The 20,768-nt window shown below is 47.8% G+C and overlaps 2 protein-coding genes and 1 non-coding gene across 3 annotated transcripts; 2 read left to right on the forward strand and 1 right to left on the reverse strand.

Moving 5' to 3' along the window:
- The first annotated feature begins 40 nt into the window (after positions 1-40).
- Positions 41-3,941, forward strand: rps11 (ribosomal protein S11). The gene is made up of 5 exons (XM_055663166.1): positions 41-197; positions 557-688; positions 1,640-1,715; positions 2,641-2,770; positions 3,766-3,941. The coding sequence occupies exons 1-5, from the start codon at positions 183-185 to the stop codon at positions 3,887-3,889; spliced, it is 477 nt and encodes a 158-aa protein (XP_055519141.1). The 5' UTR covers positions 41-182; the 3' UTR covers positions 3,890-3,941.
- LOC129714016 (small nucleolar RNA SNORD35) lies at positions 786-872 on the forward strand. Its single transcript, XR_008726310.1, has one exon. It is a non-coding gene; the product is annotated as a small nucleolar RNA SNORD35 (small nucleolar RNA).
- On the reverse strand, positions 3,763-14,222 carry LOC129713835 (trans-1,2-dihydrobenzene-1,2-diol dehydrogenase-like). Its single transcript, XM_055663165.1, is given in 8 exon segments — positions 3,763-4,403; positions 4,803-4,860; positions 4,863-4,955; positions 6,531-6,655; positions 6,802-7,054; positions 9,741-9,904; positions 11,032-11,143; positions 14,050-14,222. Coding segments are annotated over 8 exon segments (1,005 nt in total). The 5' UTR covers positions 14,140-14,222; the 3' UTR covers positions 3,763-4,293.
- Between the last annotated feature and the right edge of the window lie 6,546 nt (positions 14,223-20,768).

Consider the following 20,768-nt stretch of genomic DNA (forward strand, 5'->3'; position numbering starts at 1 on the left):
GGGCCTACTTGACTCATACGCTGAAAGCGGGGCAGACAACATGGCGGCGCCCAATCTGCCCAAACTCCAGCAGATCAATGAGAACTTCCGCCCACACTGCGCGTCATTTCCTTCCGTGCAGTGGCGCTTAAGCGACCCCGTGGCCTGTCTTCGCTCTCTTTCGTCAACGCGCGGCGGCCGAGATGGCGGACAACCAGGTACCGGGGAGGGGGCGAGGGGGCGGCTGTGAGGGCAGCCGGAGCCGGGAGGGGAGGTGTGTGTGTGGTGGGGGGAGTCTGGGGCGGTGTGTGGGGCTGGAGCTGAGGCCAAGGCCGGGGGGGGGGGAACGGGACGGGATGTGTGGCCGGACCCCGGGCCTGGTGATCCAGCCAAGTCCGTGTGTGTGTGAGTGGGGCCTGGGCTGTAGTCGAGGCCGGGGCGCGTTTTGTGTTTTGGGCCGGGCCTGGGACCGGGACAGTGTGTGCGGTGACCAAGGCCAAGGCCGGGTGGATGTATGGGGAGGTGTGTAGGCCCAAGGCTGTAACCGCGCTGACTTTCTCCTGCATCCCCTCCACAGACCGAGCGCGCCTTCCAGAAGCAACCGACCGTCTTCCAGAACAAGAAGCGGGTGTTGGCGGCCGAAGGCTCCAAGGAGAAGGTGCCGCGCTACCACCGGAACGTGGGCCTGGGCTTCAAGACTCCGCGGGAGGTGAGGCCGGGGGCTTGGTCGGTGGGGTGGGTGGGTCGGTCTGTGGCGGTGCTGATCGCAATCTCCTCGAGAGGGATTAATATGAGAGGTGCCGGGCAGCAGATGATGGTATTTCTCACGATGGTCTTCCGAGTCTCACCGAGATGCTGAAGACACAGCCTAATGGCTTCACTGATGCGGCCCCTGCACACTCTCGCACTAGAAGTAACATTAGGATCAACACTCTGGGCGAAATTCTAAATTATAGCGCCTGGTCTGATCTCAATTGCTTCTTTAAAGTCAGACGCAAAGTGCTAGAGTAACTCGGCGGGTCAGACAGCATCTGTGGAGAACATGGATAAGCGATGTTCAGGGCTGAACCCTTCTTCATTCGGAAGGTTCTGACACAAAAAGTTACCTATGTTCTTCAGAGAGGCTGTCCAACCCTTTCAGTTACTCCACCAGTTTGTGCCTTTTGTTTTTGTAAACCAGAATCTGCAGTTCTTAGATTTCCATCTGACCCACCATGCAGTAGGATCATAGTTAATCAACGACATTTTCGAGCATTTATTCCTTGATTCCATTAATGTCTTGCACTGAAAGCCAATGTACCTCTTGTCTTTCTAATTACGTGATGAATCTTTTTGTTGTTCTGCAGTCTCATGTTCAGATTTTTAACCTAAATTTTCTTCCTGCCATCTACAAGAAGCAAGACTGAGCCCCTGTACCCCTCATGCCTCACTGTCCTTTGGTGAGATGATTGCTGATCTTTTATTTCACTGCCCTTTCCTGCACTAACTCCACGTCCCTTGATTCCTTAACCTAAGCTATTACGTATTGAAACACAATTGGCATTTGATTTTCACGCAGGCCTGATTCGCAACATTTGTACTTTGTTGCAATTGGGCTTATTTGCCGCACAATTTACCTTTCCTCCCCCAGTAATGTGTTGCATGATCCTTTGTCTCCTAGGCCATTGATGGATCCTACATTGACAAGAAGTGTCCATTTACCGGGAATGTGTCTATTCGAGGTCGCATCCTGACAGGTAGGGTGGATATTAGGTTAAAGCTATTTGGTAATATGTAGATGTGGGTGTATGAACTGGCCCTGTACCTGATCTGAAATGGAACAGTTGATATGGAAGTGTATGCAAGAGGTAATTTGACCCTGGCTGTGGATTGGTTTAACTCTCGGTCCTTTCAATGCAGGATCTCGACTATTGAGGACATCCCATGAGGACTAGCAATGTGCATACTGTATTCTGGGTGGGGTTAGAAAACTGCATGCAAAGGTGGTCATTTGGATTGGTTGGAGAGTAACTTGGTGCTTTCCAGCAGACTCTGGTATGGTGATACCCTGTTGTGTCACCCAGATATCTGTTTTGGTGCTGAGTGTCTGAAGAAGGGTTCCAAACTGAAACGTCACCTAGCTTTGTTCTCCAGAGATACTGCCTGTCCTGCTGAGTTACTCCAGCACTTACTACAGTACAGGGAAATCAGCATCTGCAATTCCTTGTATCCACGTCTTGTGCTGAGTGGGGTTGCTTTTGCTCATTAACTATGGGGGATAGAAATAAGCAAGCAAGCATAAAGACTACTCCTCTCCAAGGGAGAAAATATCAGAATCTATGCTGTATATTGGTTTTTGCTTCCTTTTGTGGGAATGTTATGTTGTCAGGGTTATTTGGTTTTTTAAGTTCCTCTTGTTGGAAACCAGTCTAGAGCTTTAACTGCGGGATCATCACAAATAACGGTTGGTGTAGTTGGAGAAGAGGGTTGTGTTTAGTGATTGCACTCTCCAGCCCGGGGGTTGGTGAAGGAGAAAAGTCTGAGGCTGTGAGCTGTTGGACAACGTAGTTCTGATTATGATTCTAGTCTGTATCCTACATTTAAGTCACTAAATACTGTTGGCCTCTGTAATACATGGTGTGACTCTAAGGATGTTTTACCCATCATCTCCTACTTACCCAGGTGTAGTCACTAAGATGAAGATGCAACGGACCATTGTTATTCGCAGAGACTACCTGCACTACATCAGGAAATACAACCGCTTTGAGAAGCGACACAAGAACATGTCTGTGCACCTGTCCCCTTGCTTCAGGTACACTCTTATTTGTCTGGTTGTACTGTGCACAATTGCTGCTTCTGTTTTATGGTCATACTTTTGTTTAGAGGAGAGAGAATTAGTCGGCAGACATTTAAGTGGTGGGGAGGGGGGGGTACTGGTGTTAGCCCAAGCACTGTGCATTCCACTCCTGTTGCTTTCCAGATCTGCATTTCTTTTACAGTGCTGTTTCTATGCTGAGTAGTTGACGAAAGCAGGGATAGCCAAGTCTGAATGGAATCTCCTAATTCCACAAACTGGATTAATGTTGGGATCAGCCTTTTTGACTCTGGTTGCATCCTGCAGTGCAATTAACCAAAAGGTCCCTCAGCTGAAACTTAAAAGCTTTTTTTCAATTTTTCCCCTCTCACCCCCACACTTAATTTTGCACCGAGGGTTTGTAGACTTGTAATGTGGGAACTAATGTAACCCAGTCATCAAAAGGGTGGTGATAGGAATAGAAACATGAAAGACTGCAAACACTGGAGTCATGAGCAAAGAAACTCGGCATCTGTGTATGAGTGTCTGAGTATGAGGAAGGCTCCCAACCTGAAACCTCACCTGACCACTTCCCTGTAGATAGACACAAAATGCTGGAGTAACAAATTACTGAGTAAACTGTGGATCAGACAGCATCTCTGGAGAAAAGGAATAGGTGACATTTTGGGTTGAGGTTCTTCATCAGAATCCTTTCTCTCCACGATGGTCTGGCCCACTAAGTTTACTCAGTAATTTGTTTTGTTTTTTAACTTTAGTGATGTGAATGTTGAGTTTAAAGGCTCTTGGGGAGAATAGCATCTGAAGAGTCTATGGACTGGGGAAGAAATGCAATGGATGTAATTCCTGATTACTGTGGCGATCCTGCTGGCATGAGTTTATAATTTATCCAATGAGCCCGTGCCCCTTTCTGCTTAGTCCTGATATTGAGCTTTTGTGTAATTAACCAAGGCTAGGTTTGTTCATTGGTCTGACTGCTTTGTTGCTTGTTCCAGGGATGTGCAGAATGGAGACAGTGTGACTGTTGGGGAGTGCCGGCCCCTCAGTAAGACAGTGCGTTTCAACGTCCTCAAAGTCACCAAGGCCGCAGGAGCCAAGAAACAGTTCCAGAAATTTTAAGGGTGGCTGTAATGTGAATCATCTACAATAAAGCCTTTATGAGAAAATGCCACACGTTGCCCAGAATTTCATTGAAGTACCAGAAGCTGGTAGTGATGGGGAAAAGATGGGGACCCATCTCTCGGTTTCCTCAGCTGTTGTGAGATGCAGTGATTGGTGATCAAATCAGTGCAGTGTTCGCATGTTTGGTGCAGTTTATTGTGATGAATTCAATCTTCAGGTCATACTTGATATTTCTTTATACAACTTTACATCTTTGAAGCAATGCTGCCTGCCAGGAGATTCGCAGTCTTCAGAATAGCATTGCAACACAAATCTGCATGAAGGACATGTGACTGTTTTTAATGGTGTCTGTGCGCACCAGTCCCAGTACAGTTGGTGACTACACAGCTGAGTTCTTGCCTTCAAGCTGTATCCTGACAGTAGACAACCCCGATCTGCTGCCGAGCCTCGTCTAGAATGCTCATGATCAGCTCGCTGTCGGACAGTGTCAGCTGGGGGCACTCCTTCAGTCCTGCAAGTAAAACAACAGAAACACAGTTGCTCTCAAAATATCTTGTGCACGTAGTTCCTTTTACAAGCAGGGAGCACTAACTCGCACCAAATCCGGGAACGCAATCTGAATCTGGTAGTTCAGTAAAAATGGGAAAGGTTCTCTCTATAATGTTGGTGGTTCAGTAGACTAGTAATATTGAAGCTTTGATTCATATTATCCCATTTTTCTATCACTCCTCTCTTCTTTCCCCCCCCCCCCCCCCTCCTCCCAATTTCTTCAAACCACTGGAAATGTGTCCTGTTAAATCAATGAATGTCTCCCTATGGTGCACAGGGCAGTTTGTGTGCTGGGAATCCAACAGGATGTGCGGCATGTTTAGTGGCACTGGCAAGTGGTATTTGGCAGATGCTCATTTACCTTTCTTAAGACACTGCCGTACTTCCTCAGCCTCGTACCGTAGGCCTGTACTGTTGAAGTGAAGTTGAGGGGCTGAGATGGAGTTGGCAGTGGGAACTCCTCTCTGTCTCCATTGACCATAAGGCTTGTGGGACACCACATGTGCCCTGGTACCTTGGAACAAAATATAAATGGCAGAGCAGAAGATGTAGCATTCCCGACATTGTATAAAATATTGGTTAGACCAAGCTGAATTCATGGTCTTACAGAGCAAATACGGGTCTTTTGGCCCAACCCATCCATGCCTACCAAGATGCCCATGCAAGCTAGCCCTTTGGCCATCTATATAACTAAAAGTCTTGTCTTATTTCTGTGTGTCTGCCCACAATGTGTCAGTCTGCTTTTCCTGTCTTCTTCCAAACGCTAGGCCACAGCCTTCCCATTTTCACATATCCTACTCACATTTTATGGAGGTATTGAGAAAACTCTGATACATTGCTAAGGCCACAGCTGGAGTATTTTGTGAATTACAATTTAAATGGGGTAGTTGCACTGGAAGATCAATGAGTCCATTTGAATGAGATGTTAAATTAATATTTCTCATCTGTGTTTACTGTGTACCACGGATATTGGAGCTGGGTCCACTATTGTTTGTTATTTATATTGATAATTAGAATGTGAATGTTGATGGTATGGTTGGCAAATTTGTGGATGACACTAAAATTGGTGGTATTGTGAACTGCAAAGAGGGTTTTCTACAGTTACAATGGGATCAGGATCAACTGGGGTAAGAAGTGGTAGGTTCAGATAAATGCGAGCTGTTGCACTTTGGTAGGATAAACCAGGACAGGCCTTGCATGGTAAAGATAGAGCCCTGGGAACTGTTGTAGAACAGGACACGAGGGGTGCAGGTATATAGTTTCATAAATGTAGCGTCATTAGTCGGTGAAAACCCTGTGGGCCCGTTTCTGCGCTATATCTCTGAAGTAAAAGTGTTAACTAGAATGGATTCTTCCTGGGTTCAAGGTTGCAAGATTCAGTTGGTGTCAGAAACAGTCACTTGCAGCCCCACAGCAGTTGGCAAATTGATCCTGCAGGTGGCCCAAACACTTGATTGTATCAACAGGCTGTACATAAGACAGTCGATTGTAAACTGGGGACTGCGTGCAAGTTGGTAATTGATAATTAGGTTGAGTAGGTTGGAACTCTATATATTGCAGTGCAGGAGGTTCAGGGGTGATCTTATAGAGGTGTATAAGATGATGAGAGGAATAGATCGGGTAGATGCACAGTCTTGTCTAGAGTAGGTGAATCGGGGACATAGGTTTAAGGTGAAGGGGGAAAAGATTGAATATGAATCTGAGGGGTAACATTTTTCACACAAATGGTGTGGAACAAGAGGAGGTATTTGAGGCAGGGATTGTCCCAACATTTAAGAAGCAGGTACGTGGAAAAGACAAGTTTGGAGGGATATGGACCAAATGCTGGCAGGTGGGACTAGTGTAGCTGGAACATGTTGGCCAAAGGGCTCGTTTCCACACTGTCACTCGATGACTCTATGGCATTCATGTGTCCAGACACTGACTAAAACTGTCCTACAGAGTGAACTTTGTGCCTAATGATCTCTTGGGAAAAGAACATCAAATCTCAACCGACGTTGCAGCTGCCAGTTTTGGGTAAGAGCAACACGGATCCATCATCACAAGCAAGGAATGGTATTGTACACAGTATAAAGGTAGAGAGAGTTACCGTGATTGTGCCATTTGTACCAATGATGATTGCCTGGTTGGGAAGCTGTGATGCCATTGTTACAGTTACTATGGCCATGCGTTTCCTGGAGTACTTTATTATGATGGTCACTGTTTCGTCAACACCTGCAGCGATACAAAAGGAAAGCTGGCATCAGGAAGCTTGCTCCCAGTGGACAGATTCAACTCTATCAGATTCAGAGCGATATGGATGGAGGAAGGGAGAGCTTGGTTTGAACTGCTCTTTGTAGAGCGGTCCATTGCACACTTGCCTTTCTCTGTGAGGAATCCTGTGGCGTGGACAGAGTCTGGCTTCTCGCCATTGTACACCATGCAGACAAACTGTAGGCAGTAGCAGCCAATGTCCAAGAGTACTCCTCCACCCAACTCCTTCTCCACCAGCCGTGGTGTTCCCAGCATCCACGTGCCAAACTCTGCTCTCACCATTTTAATCTCCCCAACATTATTGATAGACAGTAGACTTCGAATCTTGTGGGAGACCGGGAAGAACCGTGTCCAAAGACCCTGTAAACATGACAGACAAAACTCAAAAGGACCCGTGTCAGGAAGATGTAATAAATGGAAGCCTGTGACCTTTTTTAACGAGTGAAATTTACTTTAGCATTTGAATTGTAACCTGCAGCCATGCATGGTTCCAGATCCCAATGCCATAGTCTTGCATGTCTTGAGAAAATTGGATCCCAAGTCTAGTTTATTGTCATATGCACATTGTTATTGTATAGGTACGGGGTCAATAAAAATCTTGCTTGTAGCATTTACATACAGACACCACGCAAAAACATAAATTGCATGTAAATCCAAAAGAAAAGACTGCAAGAAAAAAATCACAGCATTACTGTGAAATAGAAAACATAGAAACATAGAATTTAAGAAGGAACTGTAGATGCTGGAAAATCGTACCCGCTGTGTTTCTCCAGCATTTTGGTGTACCTTGGAAACTTAGAAAATAGGTGCAGGAGGTGGCCATTTGGCCCTTCGAGCCTGCACCACCATTCATTGTGATCATAGCTGATCATCCACACTCAGTAACCTGTGCCTGCCTTCTCCCCCATTATCCCTTGATGCTGTGAGCCCCTAGAGCCCTATTTAACTCTCTTTTGAATGCATCCAGTGAACCTTCAGCATCCACTGCCTTCTGAGGCAGAGAATTCCACTAATTCACAACTCTGGGTGAAAAAGTTTTTTCTCGTCTAAGTACTAAATGGTGCCTCCCCTGTATTCTTAAGACTGTGGCCCCTGGTTCTGGACTCTCCCATCATGGGGAACATTTTTCCTGCACCTAGCTTGTCAGGTCCTTTTATAATTTTATACGTTTCTATAAGATCTCTTCATCCTTCTAAATTCCAGTAAATACAAGCCCAGTCTTTCCAATCTTTCCTCACATGACAGTCCCGCCATCCCGGGAATTAATCTCATGAACCTATGCTGCACTCCCTCAATAGCAAGGATGTCCTTCCTCAAATTAGGAGACCAAAACTGCACACGATATTCCAGATGTGGTCACACCAGGGCCCTGTACGACTGCAGAAGGACCTCTTTACTCCAACAATTAGAAAACTAGTCCAAGGTAGTTCAAGAGATGGTCTAGTGTTCCTTTGCTGAGATAGGATGCTGCCTCACCAGCTGAGTTTCTCCAGCATTTTTGTCTACCTATTAAGATTATGAAGGTGGGTTCAAGAACCTGATTACTGAGGCTAACTGGTGTCATTGAACTTAAGTGTGTGGGACTTCAAGCCTCTGTACCTCCTGCTTGTCGGTAACAACGAGAAGAAGGCATGGCCTGGCTGGGGGAAATCCCTCATGTAGATGCTTTTGATGCCTGTAATACCTCCATGCCCCACTAGGACGGTCTTAAAACCTCTGTTTTTTCCTTGAACTAGCAGAACTGGTCCTTACCCATAACAACTTCTCGTCCCATTTCGTCCAAATCCAAGGTGTAGCTATGGGCCCCAGCTATGCCTGACTCTTTGAAGGGTACTTCTAACAATCACTGTTCCAGGCGTACACTGACCCTATCCCCAAACTCTACCTCCGCTACATTGACAACTGCATCGGTGCTGCCTCCTGCACCCATGCAGAACTCACCGACTTTACTTTACTGCTAATCTCCATCCAACACCAAAATTCACATGGACCATCTCCGACATCTCCCTACCGTTTCGTAATGTCTCCGTCTCCATCACAAGAGACATACTATCAACTGACGTATATTATAACTGACTCCCATAGCTATCTTGATGATATTTCTTCCCACCCCCATCCTGTAAAGACTCTATCCCCTACTTCCAATTCCTCCATCTACACTGCATCTGTGCCCAAGGTGACGTTCCATACCAGGTAATCGGAGATGTCCTAATTCGTTAGGGAACAGGGGTTCACCTCTTCCATTATAGATGAGGCTCCCACTAGGGGTTCCTCGATATCTCGCAGCTCCGCTCTTGCTCCCCCTCCCCTCATTCGTCACAGGGACAGAGTGTGTGTGTGTGTGTGTCCCCGTCCTCGTCTTGCACCCCATCAGCCATCCCATACAGCACATAATCTTTCTGATTTCTGATATTCTGGAATCTAATCTACAAAGCAGCTGTGTATGAACATTTGCTACTCCGAAGATAGACACAAAATGCTGGAGTAACTCAGTGGGACAGGCAGCATCTCTGCAAAAGTAACTCAGCGGGACAGACATTGACAATAGGTTTAGGATGTTGCAGATACAGAACTTAATTATTTTGCACAAGGGAGCAATGGACAGTTTAATCTAACCCATGTTGAATTTCTGTTTTGGCAGGAAGGAAGCTATGTAATCTCCCCTTGCAGCACCAACAATGGGGATGGATGATGGGATAATATAGATATTTTACTCTTTTTTCCTAATTCCTGCTTTGTTAGTGAGTTCCAGACACTAGAAATTGGGAAATTATTGAACTTCCGGATATTAAAATGACCTGCGTTGGTTTTCTCCGGGTGCTCCAATTTCCTCCTGTGCTCCAAGGACGTACAGGTTTGTAGGTTAATTAGCTTTGATGAATATGTAAATTGTTCCCAGCGTGTGGATGGGTGCTAGTGTACGGGGATCGCTGGTTAGCGCGGACTCGGTTTGTTTCCGCGCTGTATCTCTAAACTAAACTTCTAGCTCCCACCTCGTCTGTTTCCGGCGTAGCGGTTTTTGAGCGGCTGTTGCGAGTGCGCTCACCTCCATGAGGAAGAGGTCGCATTTCCGGGCTGCAGAGATGAGTTGTTGGACCTCCTTCAGATTCATGGCCATGGGTTTCTCACAGAGGACATTCTTGCCTGCCTGCAGCATAAGCAGGGCCACCTTCAGGTGCTGGGGGTTAATGGTCCCCACATAGACGATGTCTGCCAAAGACATTGTGGAACATTATGCCATAGAGTCAAACATCATGGAAAGTGGAGCTTCATCACGGTGACTCTCAAGTAGTGCAAAGTTATGGATATTCAATAAAACATTGAACAGCACTGGACAGACCCCTTACCCACATTGTCCATGCTGACTATGGTACAGATTTTAACTAATCCCAAATATATAGACACAAAATGCTGGAGGGACACAGCGGGTCAGACTGCATCTCTGGAGAAAAGGAATAGGTGGACAAAATTGCTGGAGAAACTCAGCGGGTGCGGCAGCATCTATGGAGCGAAGGAAATAGGCAACGTTTCGGCCCGAAACGTTGCCTATTTACTTTGCTCCATAGATGCTGCCGCACCCGCTGAGTTTCTCCAGCACTTTAGTCCACCTTCGATTCTCCAGCATCTGCAGTTCCTTCTTGAAAAGGAATAGGTGACGTTTTGGGTCGAGGCCCTTCTTCAGGCTGAGAGTCAGAGGGGGAGAGGAAGACTAGAGATATGAAAAGGTACAAAGAACAAATGAATGAAAGGTATGAAGCCAGCAAATCAAAGCCAGCAACGATGATCAAATAAAGGTGGAGCCCACAATGGTCCATTGTTGGCTGTGGAGAAGGTGATAACGAGTGGATACAGACAGTGAAATTAAGGAGGATGACAATGAAACTAGTAGGATGAGGAGGGATAGAGAATGCAAGGGTGACTTGAAGTTAGTGAAATAGTTATTCATACCACTTGGGTGCAAGCTGCCCAAGCAAAATATGAGGTGCTGTTCCTCCAATTTGCATTTGGCCTCACACTGACAGTGGAGGAGGCCCAGGACAGAAAGGTTTGTGTGGGAATGGGAAGGGGCAACCCATCTACTTGCCATAAACCATCTACCATCACTTGGTCTGCACTGCTCCTTTTCTTGTATATCCATGTGCCTATCTGAAGTCCTATTGCATTTGTCCCTACCAGACCACCACCCCAGGCAGCGTGTTCCAGCCACCCACTGTACAAAACCGTGGCTTACCCGAGCAATTCCCATAGCTGGTGAATGAGTAAAACCCAAGGTGCTTAACCAAATCCCTGGGGCCTCTAAGATATTCTGGCATTGCTGAGGTCCCAATCGTCCTTACCCACGTTGGGATCATTCGCCAGCTCCTGGTAAGAACCGTAGCACTTGGGGATTTGGTGCCGCTTTGCGAAGTCGCGAGCTCGCGATGAGTCTCGGGAGGCCACGGCCACAGCCTGGGGAGAGAATAAGACATTGCAGTGACTCAGCGGGACAGGCAGCATCTCTGGAGAGAAGGAATGGGTGACGTTTTGGATCGAGACCCATTTTCAGACTGATGTCTGAAGACTGAGAGTGAACACCTCTGCGCTGCTGAAAAAGGTCCAGCAGAGACTGCACTTCCTGAGGGTGCTCAGGAAGAATAACATCACTCAGAGACTGCTGCTGTCCTTTTATCGGTGCTCCATTGAGAGCATCCTAACCAACTGTGTATGCGTATGGTACACCAGCTGCACAGCGGCTCAGAGGAAAGCGCTCCAGAGGGCCATTGACAACGCCCAGAGGATTGTCGGCTGCCCTCTCCTTACCTTGGAGGACTTACACAGTTCCCGCTGCACCAAAAAATCCCAGAATATTATAAAGGACATTTCCCACCCCGGACACTCCCTGTTTGAACTGTTGCCGTCAGGCAGATGGTACAGATCTACACGGACAAGGACAAACAGACTTAAAAACAGTTTTTACCCCACTGCTATATAGGCACTGAATGTAGCTGCCAAGGAACGCAGGGGCGATACATACTAAGGGACTGTGGTACACTGTGAAATCGACAGAAGGATGGAGGGTTGGGTGTTTATGCGTGCTATTTTCATGATATTTATTTTAGTTGTTTATCTTTTTTTAATATTTTACCTTGTATATATCGTTAGCTTTTAGAAATGTTTGAATGGTGCACTGACTGGCTGACATTTTTAAATTTCGTTGTACATGGTTCATGTTACAATGACAATAAAGAAACTATTCTACTATTCTATGTCAGGGGAGAGGGAGATACATAGATAAGGATGTGTCGGAAGGAACTGCAGATGCTGGTTTAAACCAAAGATAGACACAAAAACCTGGTGAAACTCAGCTGGACAGGCAGCATCTCTGGAGAGGAGGATTGCTATTGAGGGAGTGCAGCGTAGGTTTACAAGGTTAATTCCCGGGATGGCGGGACTGTCAAATGCTGAGAGAATGGAGCAGCTGGGCTTGTACACTCTGGAGTTTAGAAGGATGGGAGGGTATCTCATTGAAACATATAAGATTGTTAAGGGCTTGGACACGCTAGAGGCAGGAAACATGTTCCCGATATTGGGGGAGTCCAGAACCAGGGGCCACAGTTTAAGAATAAGGAGTAAGCCATTTAGAACGGAGACGAGGAAACACTTTTTCTCACAGAGAGTGGTGAGTCTGTGGAATTCTCTGTCTCAGAGGGCGGTGGAGGCAGGTTCTCTGGATGCTTTCAGGAGAGAGGTAGATAGGGCTCTTAAAAACAGCGGAATCAGAGGATATGGGGAGAAGGCAGGAACGGGGTACTGATTGGGGATGATCAGCCATGATCACATTGAATGGCGGTGCTGGCTCGAAAGGCCGAATGGCCTACTCCTGCACCTATTGTCTATTGAGAAATGGGTGACGTTTCGGGTCAGAGCCCTTCTTCAGACTGAAGATGTGTAAGGTGCGAAAATAGGACAGGGAATGGGTTAAAGGAAATCCCAGCTAACCATGATCTATTCTACATATTCCTTGATCTCCATTCCCTTTGTCATTTTCACACCTTACACTTCCTTAACTATGTCTCTCCCTCTACCCTGACATCAGTCTGAAGAAGTGTCTTGACCCGAAACGTCACCCATTTCTACTCTCCAGAGATGCTGCCTGTCCCAATGAGTTACTCCAGCATTTTGTGTCCATCTTCGGTGAAAACCAGCATCTGCAGTTCCTTCCTACACAAGACATGATTACAGCAACTGCTCAGTTCCAGCTCTCCACGGTCGCTGTCTTTAGATGGCGGTGAGCCAAGAGTGTCTTAAATGCCAAATGGTGTTTAGATACAGCGCGGAAACCGAGCCCCGTTCATCAGCACAATCCTACACACACTAGGGACAATTTCCTCGTCTCCGTTCTAAATGGCTTACCCCTTATTCTTAAACTGTGTGGCCCCTGGTTCTGGGCCCTCCTCTGACTCTCTCTCTCTCCATCTCCTCTGACTCCCCTCATCTCCACTCTCTCCTCCCTCTCTCCGACTCTCCCCTCTCACCCGTTCTCCCCACTCTCCTCTGCTCTCGCCCATCCTGTGACTCCCTCCTCTCCTTCTCTCCTTATCTCTCCCTCCTTTCAGTAGAGAGGGGAGAGCGTGTGTGGCCCCTCTCCCCTCTCCTTCTCTCCCTATCTCTGCCTTTTGATTCTCTCCCCCTCCCTCTCCCCCTCTCCCCCTCTCTCCCCTCTCTCCCCTCCCTCTCCCCTCTCTCCACTCCACCATCTCCCTGTTAGAACTGGATCTTCCTGAATTGGTAAGTTCCTCCCCTACCTCTCTCTCTCTCCCTCTCTCCTTCTCTCTCACTCTCCCTCCCTCCTTCCCTCTCCCTCTCCCCTTATCTCCCTCTCCCCTCTCTCCTCCCCTCTCCCCTCTCCCCCTCCCCTCCCTCTCTCCCCCTCTCTCCCCTCTCCCCCTCTCCCCTCTCCCCTCCCCCTCTCCCCTCTCTCTCTCTCCCCCCTCCCCCCCCTCCCTCCCTCTCCCCTCTCCCCTCCCCCTCTCCCCTCTCCCCCTCTCCCCCCCTCTCATCTCTTCCCCTCTCCCCTCTCCCCCCCTCTCCCCTCTCCCCTCTCCCCCTCTCCCTCTCCCCTCCCCCCTCTCCCCTCTCCCCTCCCCTCTCTCCCCTCCCCCCCTCCCCTCTCCTCTCCCCCTCCCTCTCTCCCCCTCTCCTCCTCTCCCTCTCCCCTCTCCCCTCTCCCCCTCCCCCCTCTCCCCCCCCCTCCCCTCTCCCCTCTCCCCTCTCCCTCTCCCCTCTCCCCCTCTCCCCCTCCCCCCCCCCTCTCCCCTCCCCTCCCTCTCCCTCTCCCTCTCCCCTCTCCCCTCTCCCCTCTCCCCTCTCTGTACCTGGTGGTCGGTGTCCGGCAGGGTCTTCAGAGCCACCATGAAGTCGTGGCAGATTCTGCCGGCGCTGCAGATGCCCCAGCGAGTGGCCATGGCCAGTGCTGTCGGTGGGTGTGAGTCCCAGCTCCCGGCCGCGGTGGCCTCGGCGCGGTTTTATAGAGCACGGTCCGACTGCGCTCGGCACAATCAGCTGACATCGGCACTTTCCAGACGTCAATGAATGTGCGAGAAGAGTGAAGCAAGGAACTACAGACGCCGGTTTAAACCGAAGACACACTCAAAAGGCTGGAGTAGCTCAGTGGGACAGGCAGCATCTCTGGAGAGAAGGAATGGGTGATGTTTTGGGTCTGAAGAAGGGTCTCGACCCGAAACGACACCCATTCCTTCTCTCCAGAGATGCTGCCCGTCCCGCTGAGTTACTCCAGCATTTTGTTTCTGTCTTACACTTAACGATGGCACCTTTCGGGCTCATTGGCTTCCCCAATGTGTCATACAGTGATACATTGTGGAAACAGGCCCTTCAGCCCAACTTGCCCATATCTGCCAGCATGTCCCAGCTACACTAGTCCCACCAAAAAGCTGGAGTAACTCAGCGGGACAGGCAGCATCTCTGGAGAGAAGGAATGGGTGATGTTTTGGGTCTGAAGAAGGGTCTCGACGTTTGGTCCATATCCCTCCAAACCTGTCCTATTCACGTACCTGTCGAACTGTTTCTTAAACGTTGGGATAGTCCCAGCCTCAACTATCTCCTCTGGCAGCTTGTTCCATACACCCACCACCCTTTGTGAGAAAAAGTTACCCCTCAGATTCCTATTAAATCTTTTCCCCTTCACCTTGAAACGATGTTCTCTGGACCTCGGTTCCACAACTCTGGACAAGAGATGTCCTCAATGTGTTCTCAATATATATCAGTTGGTGCCCTGTAACTTGTAAACTGTTCCATCACAACAACAGGCTGTTAAATCAAACCCCTCTTCCTTCCCCTCCCCTAAATAGAAACATAGAAAATAGGTGCAGGAGTAGGCCATTCGGCCCTTCGAGCCTGCACCGCCATTCAATATGATCATCCAACTCAGTATCCTGTATAGTTCCATCTGTCCATTATTCCCCATCTCCTTCAGTCTGAAGAAGGGTCCCGACCTTAAATTGGGTCTGCCTATTCCCTCCACAGACGCTGCCTGACCCGCTGAGTTCCTCCAACAGTTTTTAAGCAGGAACTGCAGATGCTGGAGAATCGAAGGTACACAAAAAAGCTGGAGAAACTCAGCGGGTGCAGCAGCATCTATGGAGCGAAGGAAATAGGCAACGTTTCGGCCCGAAACGTTGCCCATTTCCTTCGCTCCATAGATGCTGCTGCACCCGCTGAGTTTCTCCAGCTTTTTTGTGTTCCTCCAACAGTTTGTTTTTTTGCCTGTTAAAATGGCACCAGCAGTATTGAGCATCTTAACACAGCTCATTCTCAGGCGCAAGTCTTCAGCACTGTAACATACAAGTTGTGTGATGCTGGATCTTTAGCTCTGGCCCCTGCTCTCTCACACTTCCTGGTTTCACTTGAAGTTCGTAGGTGATAAGAGCAGAATTAGGCCATTCGGCCCATCAAGTCTACAGGGCCATTCAATCGTGGCTGATCTATCTCTCCCTCCTAACCCTATTCTCCTGCCTTCTCCCCATAACCTCTGACACCTGTGAATTTAATTGGCCAGTGGCCAATTGTGTGGGAAGCTCAGGAGGAATCGCTTCATACCTTGGCTGTAAATGTCTACACATGTTTTCAGGCTTACCATTCACAGTTCCATGATTATTGAGGGTGGGGATGTCCTTGGAGTCTCCTCTGCTTGTTGGCTATTTTTCGTGTTTCCCTCCTAATGTTTATAATGAGATGTTATGTCTTCAGAGTATCCAGCCTGCTGGTCGTGGTATTGTATGCTGTTTCTGCATCCTGTTTTTCTCTTCAGGGTTGATGTATTGTAGCTGTGCCAGGTGGTAGCTTCAGTTATTGGTTATGCCTGGGGTTATTCTGGCATGCCGTTCTACAGACCACAAACCAAACTCTCTTGCCCAGAGTAGGGGAATCAGAGGACCAGAGGACATAGGTTCAAGGTGAAGGGGAAAAAATGTAATCGGAATCTGAGGGGTAACTTTTTCACACAAATGATAGTGGGTGCATGGAACAATTGCCAGAGGAGGTAGTTGAGGCTGGGGCTAACCCAATGTTTAAGAAACAGTTAGAGGGGTACATGGATAGGACAAGTTTGGAGGGATATGGACCAAACGCAGGCAGTTCCTTGCTACACTACTCACCCTGTGTGTCTGGTTACAGACAGGACGATTGATTGAACTAGTTTCTGTTTTCTGTACAGCTGAACTCCTGGACCCTGAGGCACATTACACCATCCATCGACACTTCACCTTGCCAGATAATGATCATTAGTCTCTTCTAATATTCAATCACAATATCAGTGCAGTTCTCATTTAACCAAGTTAATTCATGCACCTTTTAACTGCTCGCACAGAGTCTGTTCCGCTAACCTGTTAATTTGTGGGGGAAGAAATGTCACCACCTTGTGATTCCGTGTGAAGTTCACCATGATGCTGTTGGTGTCGGCTGATTGTAACCGGTTTGGATTGCAACCGGCATTGTATTGGCAAAGCTGGGGCCACGTGTTTTGAGCTCACTAAAGGTGAAGTTAAAAACACATCAGGCACCAGACACGCTTTGGAATTGATTCATGGTTAAAGATTGTCTTGGCAGATGTATTGGGAAACCCAGGGCAGAAGCGGATAATGTACATCATTCCTTAGGTGGAGGCTGGAGCTAATTCCTCCCTTTGTCTGAGAGTTTAAAAAAGACAAACAATGCCTAATTCACAATGATCCTGAAGCTGGGAGTCTCCTGTGTGGGTCCAGGGCTTTCTGTCTATATGGTGGAGTGGAGTGGAACCTAGTGTTGGCTTTTAAATTAAACTTCAGGATTCATGCTAACGTCCAGTTCCTCAGTTTCCACAGTATCCATGTGGCAACTTGCCGAAATGCTCATTCTTGCTGTTTAACACTAGATATAGAAACAAGAAATAGATCGATACAGTGATAGCTAGATTTAGATAGATAGATATGCGATTTATTGTCACTATACAAGTACAGTGAAACTGAAAGCTGCTCGTACTCAGTGCATACATACAATTTAGCACAAAAAACAAGAAACAGAAAAAACAAAAAACAGAAGGGAGATGGGGGGGGAATAGGTGCACACATTCTGCGGCGCTACATACATATATACATATATACAGATGGAAGTCCGTGTTGGGCGGTGTAGTCAGTGCATGTGTGAATTTGAATTTATAGTAGATATAATTCTCGGAAAGCAACTATTCCTGAGTCTGTTTGTCCTGGATTTGATGCACCTATAGCGCCTTCCAGAGGGCAGCAGGTCGAACAGTCCAAACGCAGGATGGGAGCTGTCTTTGATGATCTTCTTTGCCCTGCTAAGGCAGCGGGAGGTGTAGATGTCCATCAGGGAGGGGAGAGGGCAGCCAATGATCCTCTGCGCTGTCCTGGTTACCCTCTGAAGCCTCTCCCTGTCTGCCATGGTGCAGCTGCCATACCATGCTGTAATGCAGTATGTCAGCAGGCTCTCGATGGACGAGCGGTAGAAGGTCAGCAGGTCGGTGAACATTTCTGATTAGTACTGGTGTCATGGGTTATGGGGAGAAGGCAGGAGAATGGGGTTAAGAAGGAAAGATAGATCCGCCATGATTGAATGGCCTAATTCTGCTGGTTTACAAAAAAAAGACACAAAGTGCTGGAGTAACTCAGCAGGTCAAGCAGCATTGAGGAAGCTACTGGAATTGGGGCTCAACACCTCCCTGTGTGCCTGGGTCCTGGACTTTCTCACCGCCAGGCCCCAGGTAGTCAAGATGGGAGGGAATACATCAAAGTCCCTCACCCTGAGCACAGGATTGCCCCAGGGTTGCGTCCTCAGCCCCCTATTGTACTCCCTGTACACACATGACTGTGTGGCTAGGTTCAGCTCCAATTCAATAATTAAGTTTGCTGATGACACTGTGGTGGTGGGCCTGATCTCAGACAACGATGAGAAGGCCTACCGGGAGGAGGTGGCTGATCAAGCACTCTGGTGCCAGGATAACAGCCTCCTCTTGAACATCAAAAAAACGAAGGAGCTGATCATGGACTTTAGGAGGGCACATCATCCGAGGACGTACACTCCATTGAGGATAAATGGGGATCCTGTGGATAGGGTGAACTGTTTTAAATATCTGGGAGTCCGCATCTGCGAGGATATGACATGGTCATCACATGCCTCAGCACTCGTGAGTAAGGCAAGGCAGCGCCTTTACCACCTCAGGCAATTGGGGAAATTCAGAGTGTCTCCGAGGATCCTCCAGTGCTTCTACACAGCGGCGGTGGAAAGCATCTTGTCCGGGAACATTACCATCTGGTTTGGGAATTGCTCTGCCAAGGACAAGAAGGCTCTGCAGGGAGTAGTGCGTTCGGCCGAACGCACTATGGGAACTTCACTCACCCCCCTGCAGGAACTATACATCAGGAGGTGCAACTCCAGAGCCAATAAAATCATGAGAGACCCCTTCCACCCCTGCAATGGACTGTTCCAGCTGCTACGGTCAGGCAAACGCCTCCGTTGCCATGTGGTGAGAATGGAGAGGCTGAGAAGGAGTTCCTTCCCAGAGGCAATTCGGACTGTAAATGCCTTTCTCACCAGGGACTAACTATACTGAACGTTTTTCCTTCCAATATTTATTATGTAAAAGAATATGTGTGTTATGATTGTGTTTATAGTTTATTTGGTTGTTTGTTTGTTTGTCTTTTTGCACAAAGTCCGCGAGCATTGCCACTTTTCATTTCACTGCACATCTCGTATGTGTATGTGACGAATAAACTTGACTTGACTTGACTTGATCTCGAGAACATGGACAGTCAACGTTTTGGGTCAGCACTAGATTATTTTTCTCCAGAGATGCTGCCTGTCCCACTGAGTTACTCCAGCATTGGGCAGGGAGATTGCAACATTCACGTGGTCCACCCTGTTTCGACTAATGCAACCAACCCAACGTGCACAAACAAATAGATCAAATGGAAAGCATAAATGACACACCGGATTCAATCAGGTAATATCCAGAACCAGGGGCCACACACAGTTTAAGAATAAGGAGTAAGCCATTTAGAATGGAGACGAGGAAACACTTTTTCTCACAGAGAGTGGTGAGTCTGTGGAATTCTCTGCCTCAGAGGGCGGTGGAGGCCGGTTCTCTGGATGCTTTCAAGAGAGAGCTAGATAGAGCTCTTAAAAATAGCGGAGTCAGGGGATAGGGGGAGAAGGCAGGAACGGGGTACTGATTGGGGATGATCAGCCATGATCACATTGAATGTCGGTGCTGGCTCGTAGGGCCGAATGGCCTCCTCCTGCACCTATTGTCTAATATCAATGCTGTAAAGGGGGGGGGCAGATTGCAACCTTCACGTGGTCCGTCCTGTTTCGACAAATGCAATCAAATAGAACAAGTTGACCTACAACTTTAGGCTGTGCTCGCCATACGCAAGAAGAAGAAGAATGCTGTAAAGGTGTTGCATGTCCAACATGGTTCTAGTTTCCACCTGCCCCTGCATAGCAAGCATTAAACATGGTCCAGGTGAAGCAGAAGGTTCTTTAATGCATTGTATACTGTAGATCTTACATTGATCTCTGCTCAAACATTTTCATATCATTCCATTCTTTGCGTCACGTTCCCCAGCTTGGTGTTGTGCTTAACCCAAAGGGATGATCAGAAGGTCGGGAGCAAAATTGGCTCCAGTTCCTTCAGTAGCTACATCTTCCCGATCACACAACCTGTTCCAGCAATCAAAGAGTGTTTATTTCGCAGGGTGATCACTTGTGTGTGGGGTTTGGAGGGAGGGGAAAGGAAGCCTCTTGCACACTGGGCAGTGTAAGCAAGAGGTGGATGGATGTCTCTTGCCCCATTGCTCAGCCATGGTGAGGGGTCCACATACAGACTAATGATCAATATTACCATAATCAGTCAGAGGATGGGTCCCGACCCAAAACGTCACCCATCCATGTTCCCCAGAGATGCCGCCTAACCCGCTGAGTCACCCCAGCACTTTGTGTGTTTTTTTCAATGGGAAGATAGACTTATCCAAAAGAACAGGAACTCCTTAAATTATTTCCCATTCAAGCATTAATATTCTGCTAAGTCTCAGCAACAAACAAAATCCCAATTTCTAACCCAAAAGAACAGTTAAACTGAACCCAAACAGCCGTAGAAACGTTCCTGAGAAGTTAGTCGGCCTTTTCCTGCAATTCACCTCCATGATTTCCAAAGATCCTTGAAACGCTCTCATTGGCAAATTGCCATTCCATTCTCCCATTGGAATGCACCCAACTTTCCAAAAACATTTCCTCCCAACTCAACCCTGACAATTTCAACTCCACTCGCTCACCTTCTTACCTATCTATCAATCACCTATACATCATGCCTCTTACCAATCAACTCATTGCCACAACACAGAGTGCTGGAGTAACTCAGCGGGTCAGGCAGCATCTCTGGAGGGAAAGGATGGGTGGCATTTCGGTACGGCATCCTTCAGATTGAAAGTGGAATGGTGAGGGAGTTCACCCCAGGACCACTGATCAGTCTGAGGAAGGGTCCCGACCTGAAACGTCACCCATTCTTTTTCTCCAGAGATGC

Source organism: Leucoraja erinacea, chromosome 37, assembly GCF_028641065.1.
Source record: "Leucoraja erinacea ecotype New England chromosome 37, Leri_hhj_1, whole genome shotgun sequence".
Classification (NCBI taxonomy): domain Eukaryota; kingdom Metazoa; phylum Chordata; class Chondrichthyes; order Rajiformes; family Rajidae; genus Leucoraja; species Leucoraja erinaceus.

What these genes read in the sequence shown, in the direction of transcription:
- rps11 (XM_055663166.1), top strand. An exon ending in TCGAGGTCGCATCCTGACAG is followed by an intron (nt 1,716 to 2,640) that starts GTAGGGTGGATA and finishes CTACTTACCCAG; the next exon opens with GTGTAGTCACTAAGATGAAG. An exon ending in CACCTGTCCCCTTGCTTCAG is followed by an intron (nt 2,771 to 3,765) that starts GTACACTCTTAT and finishes TGCTTGTTCCAG; the next exon opens with GGATGTGCAGAATGGAGACA.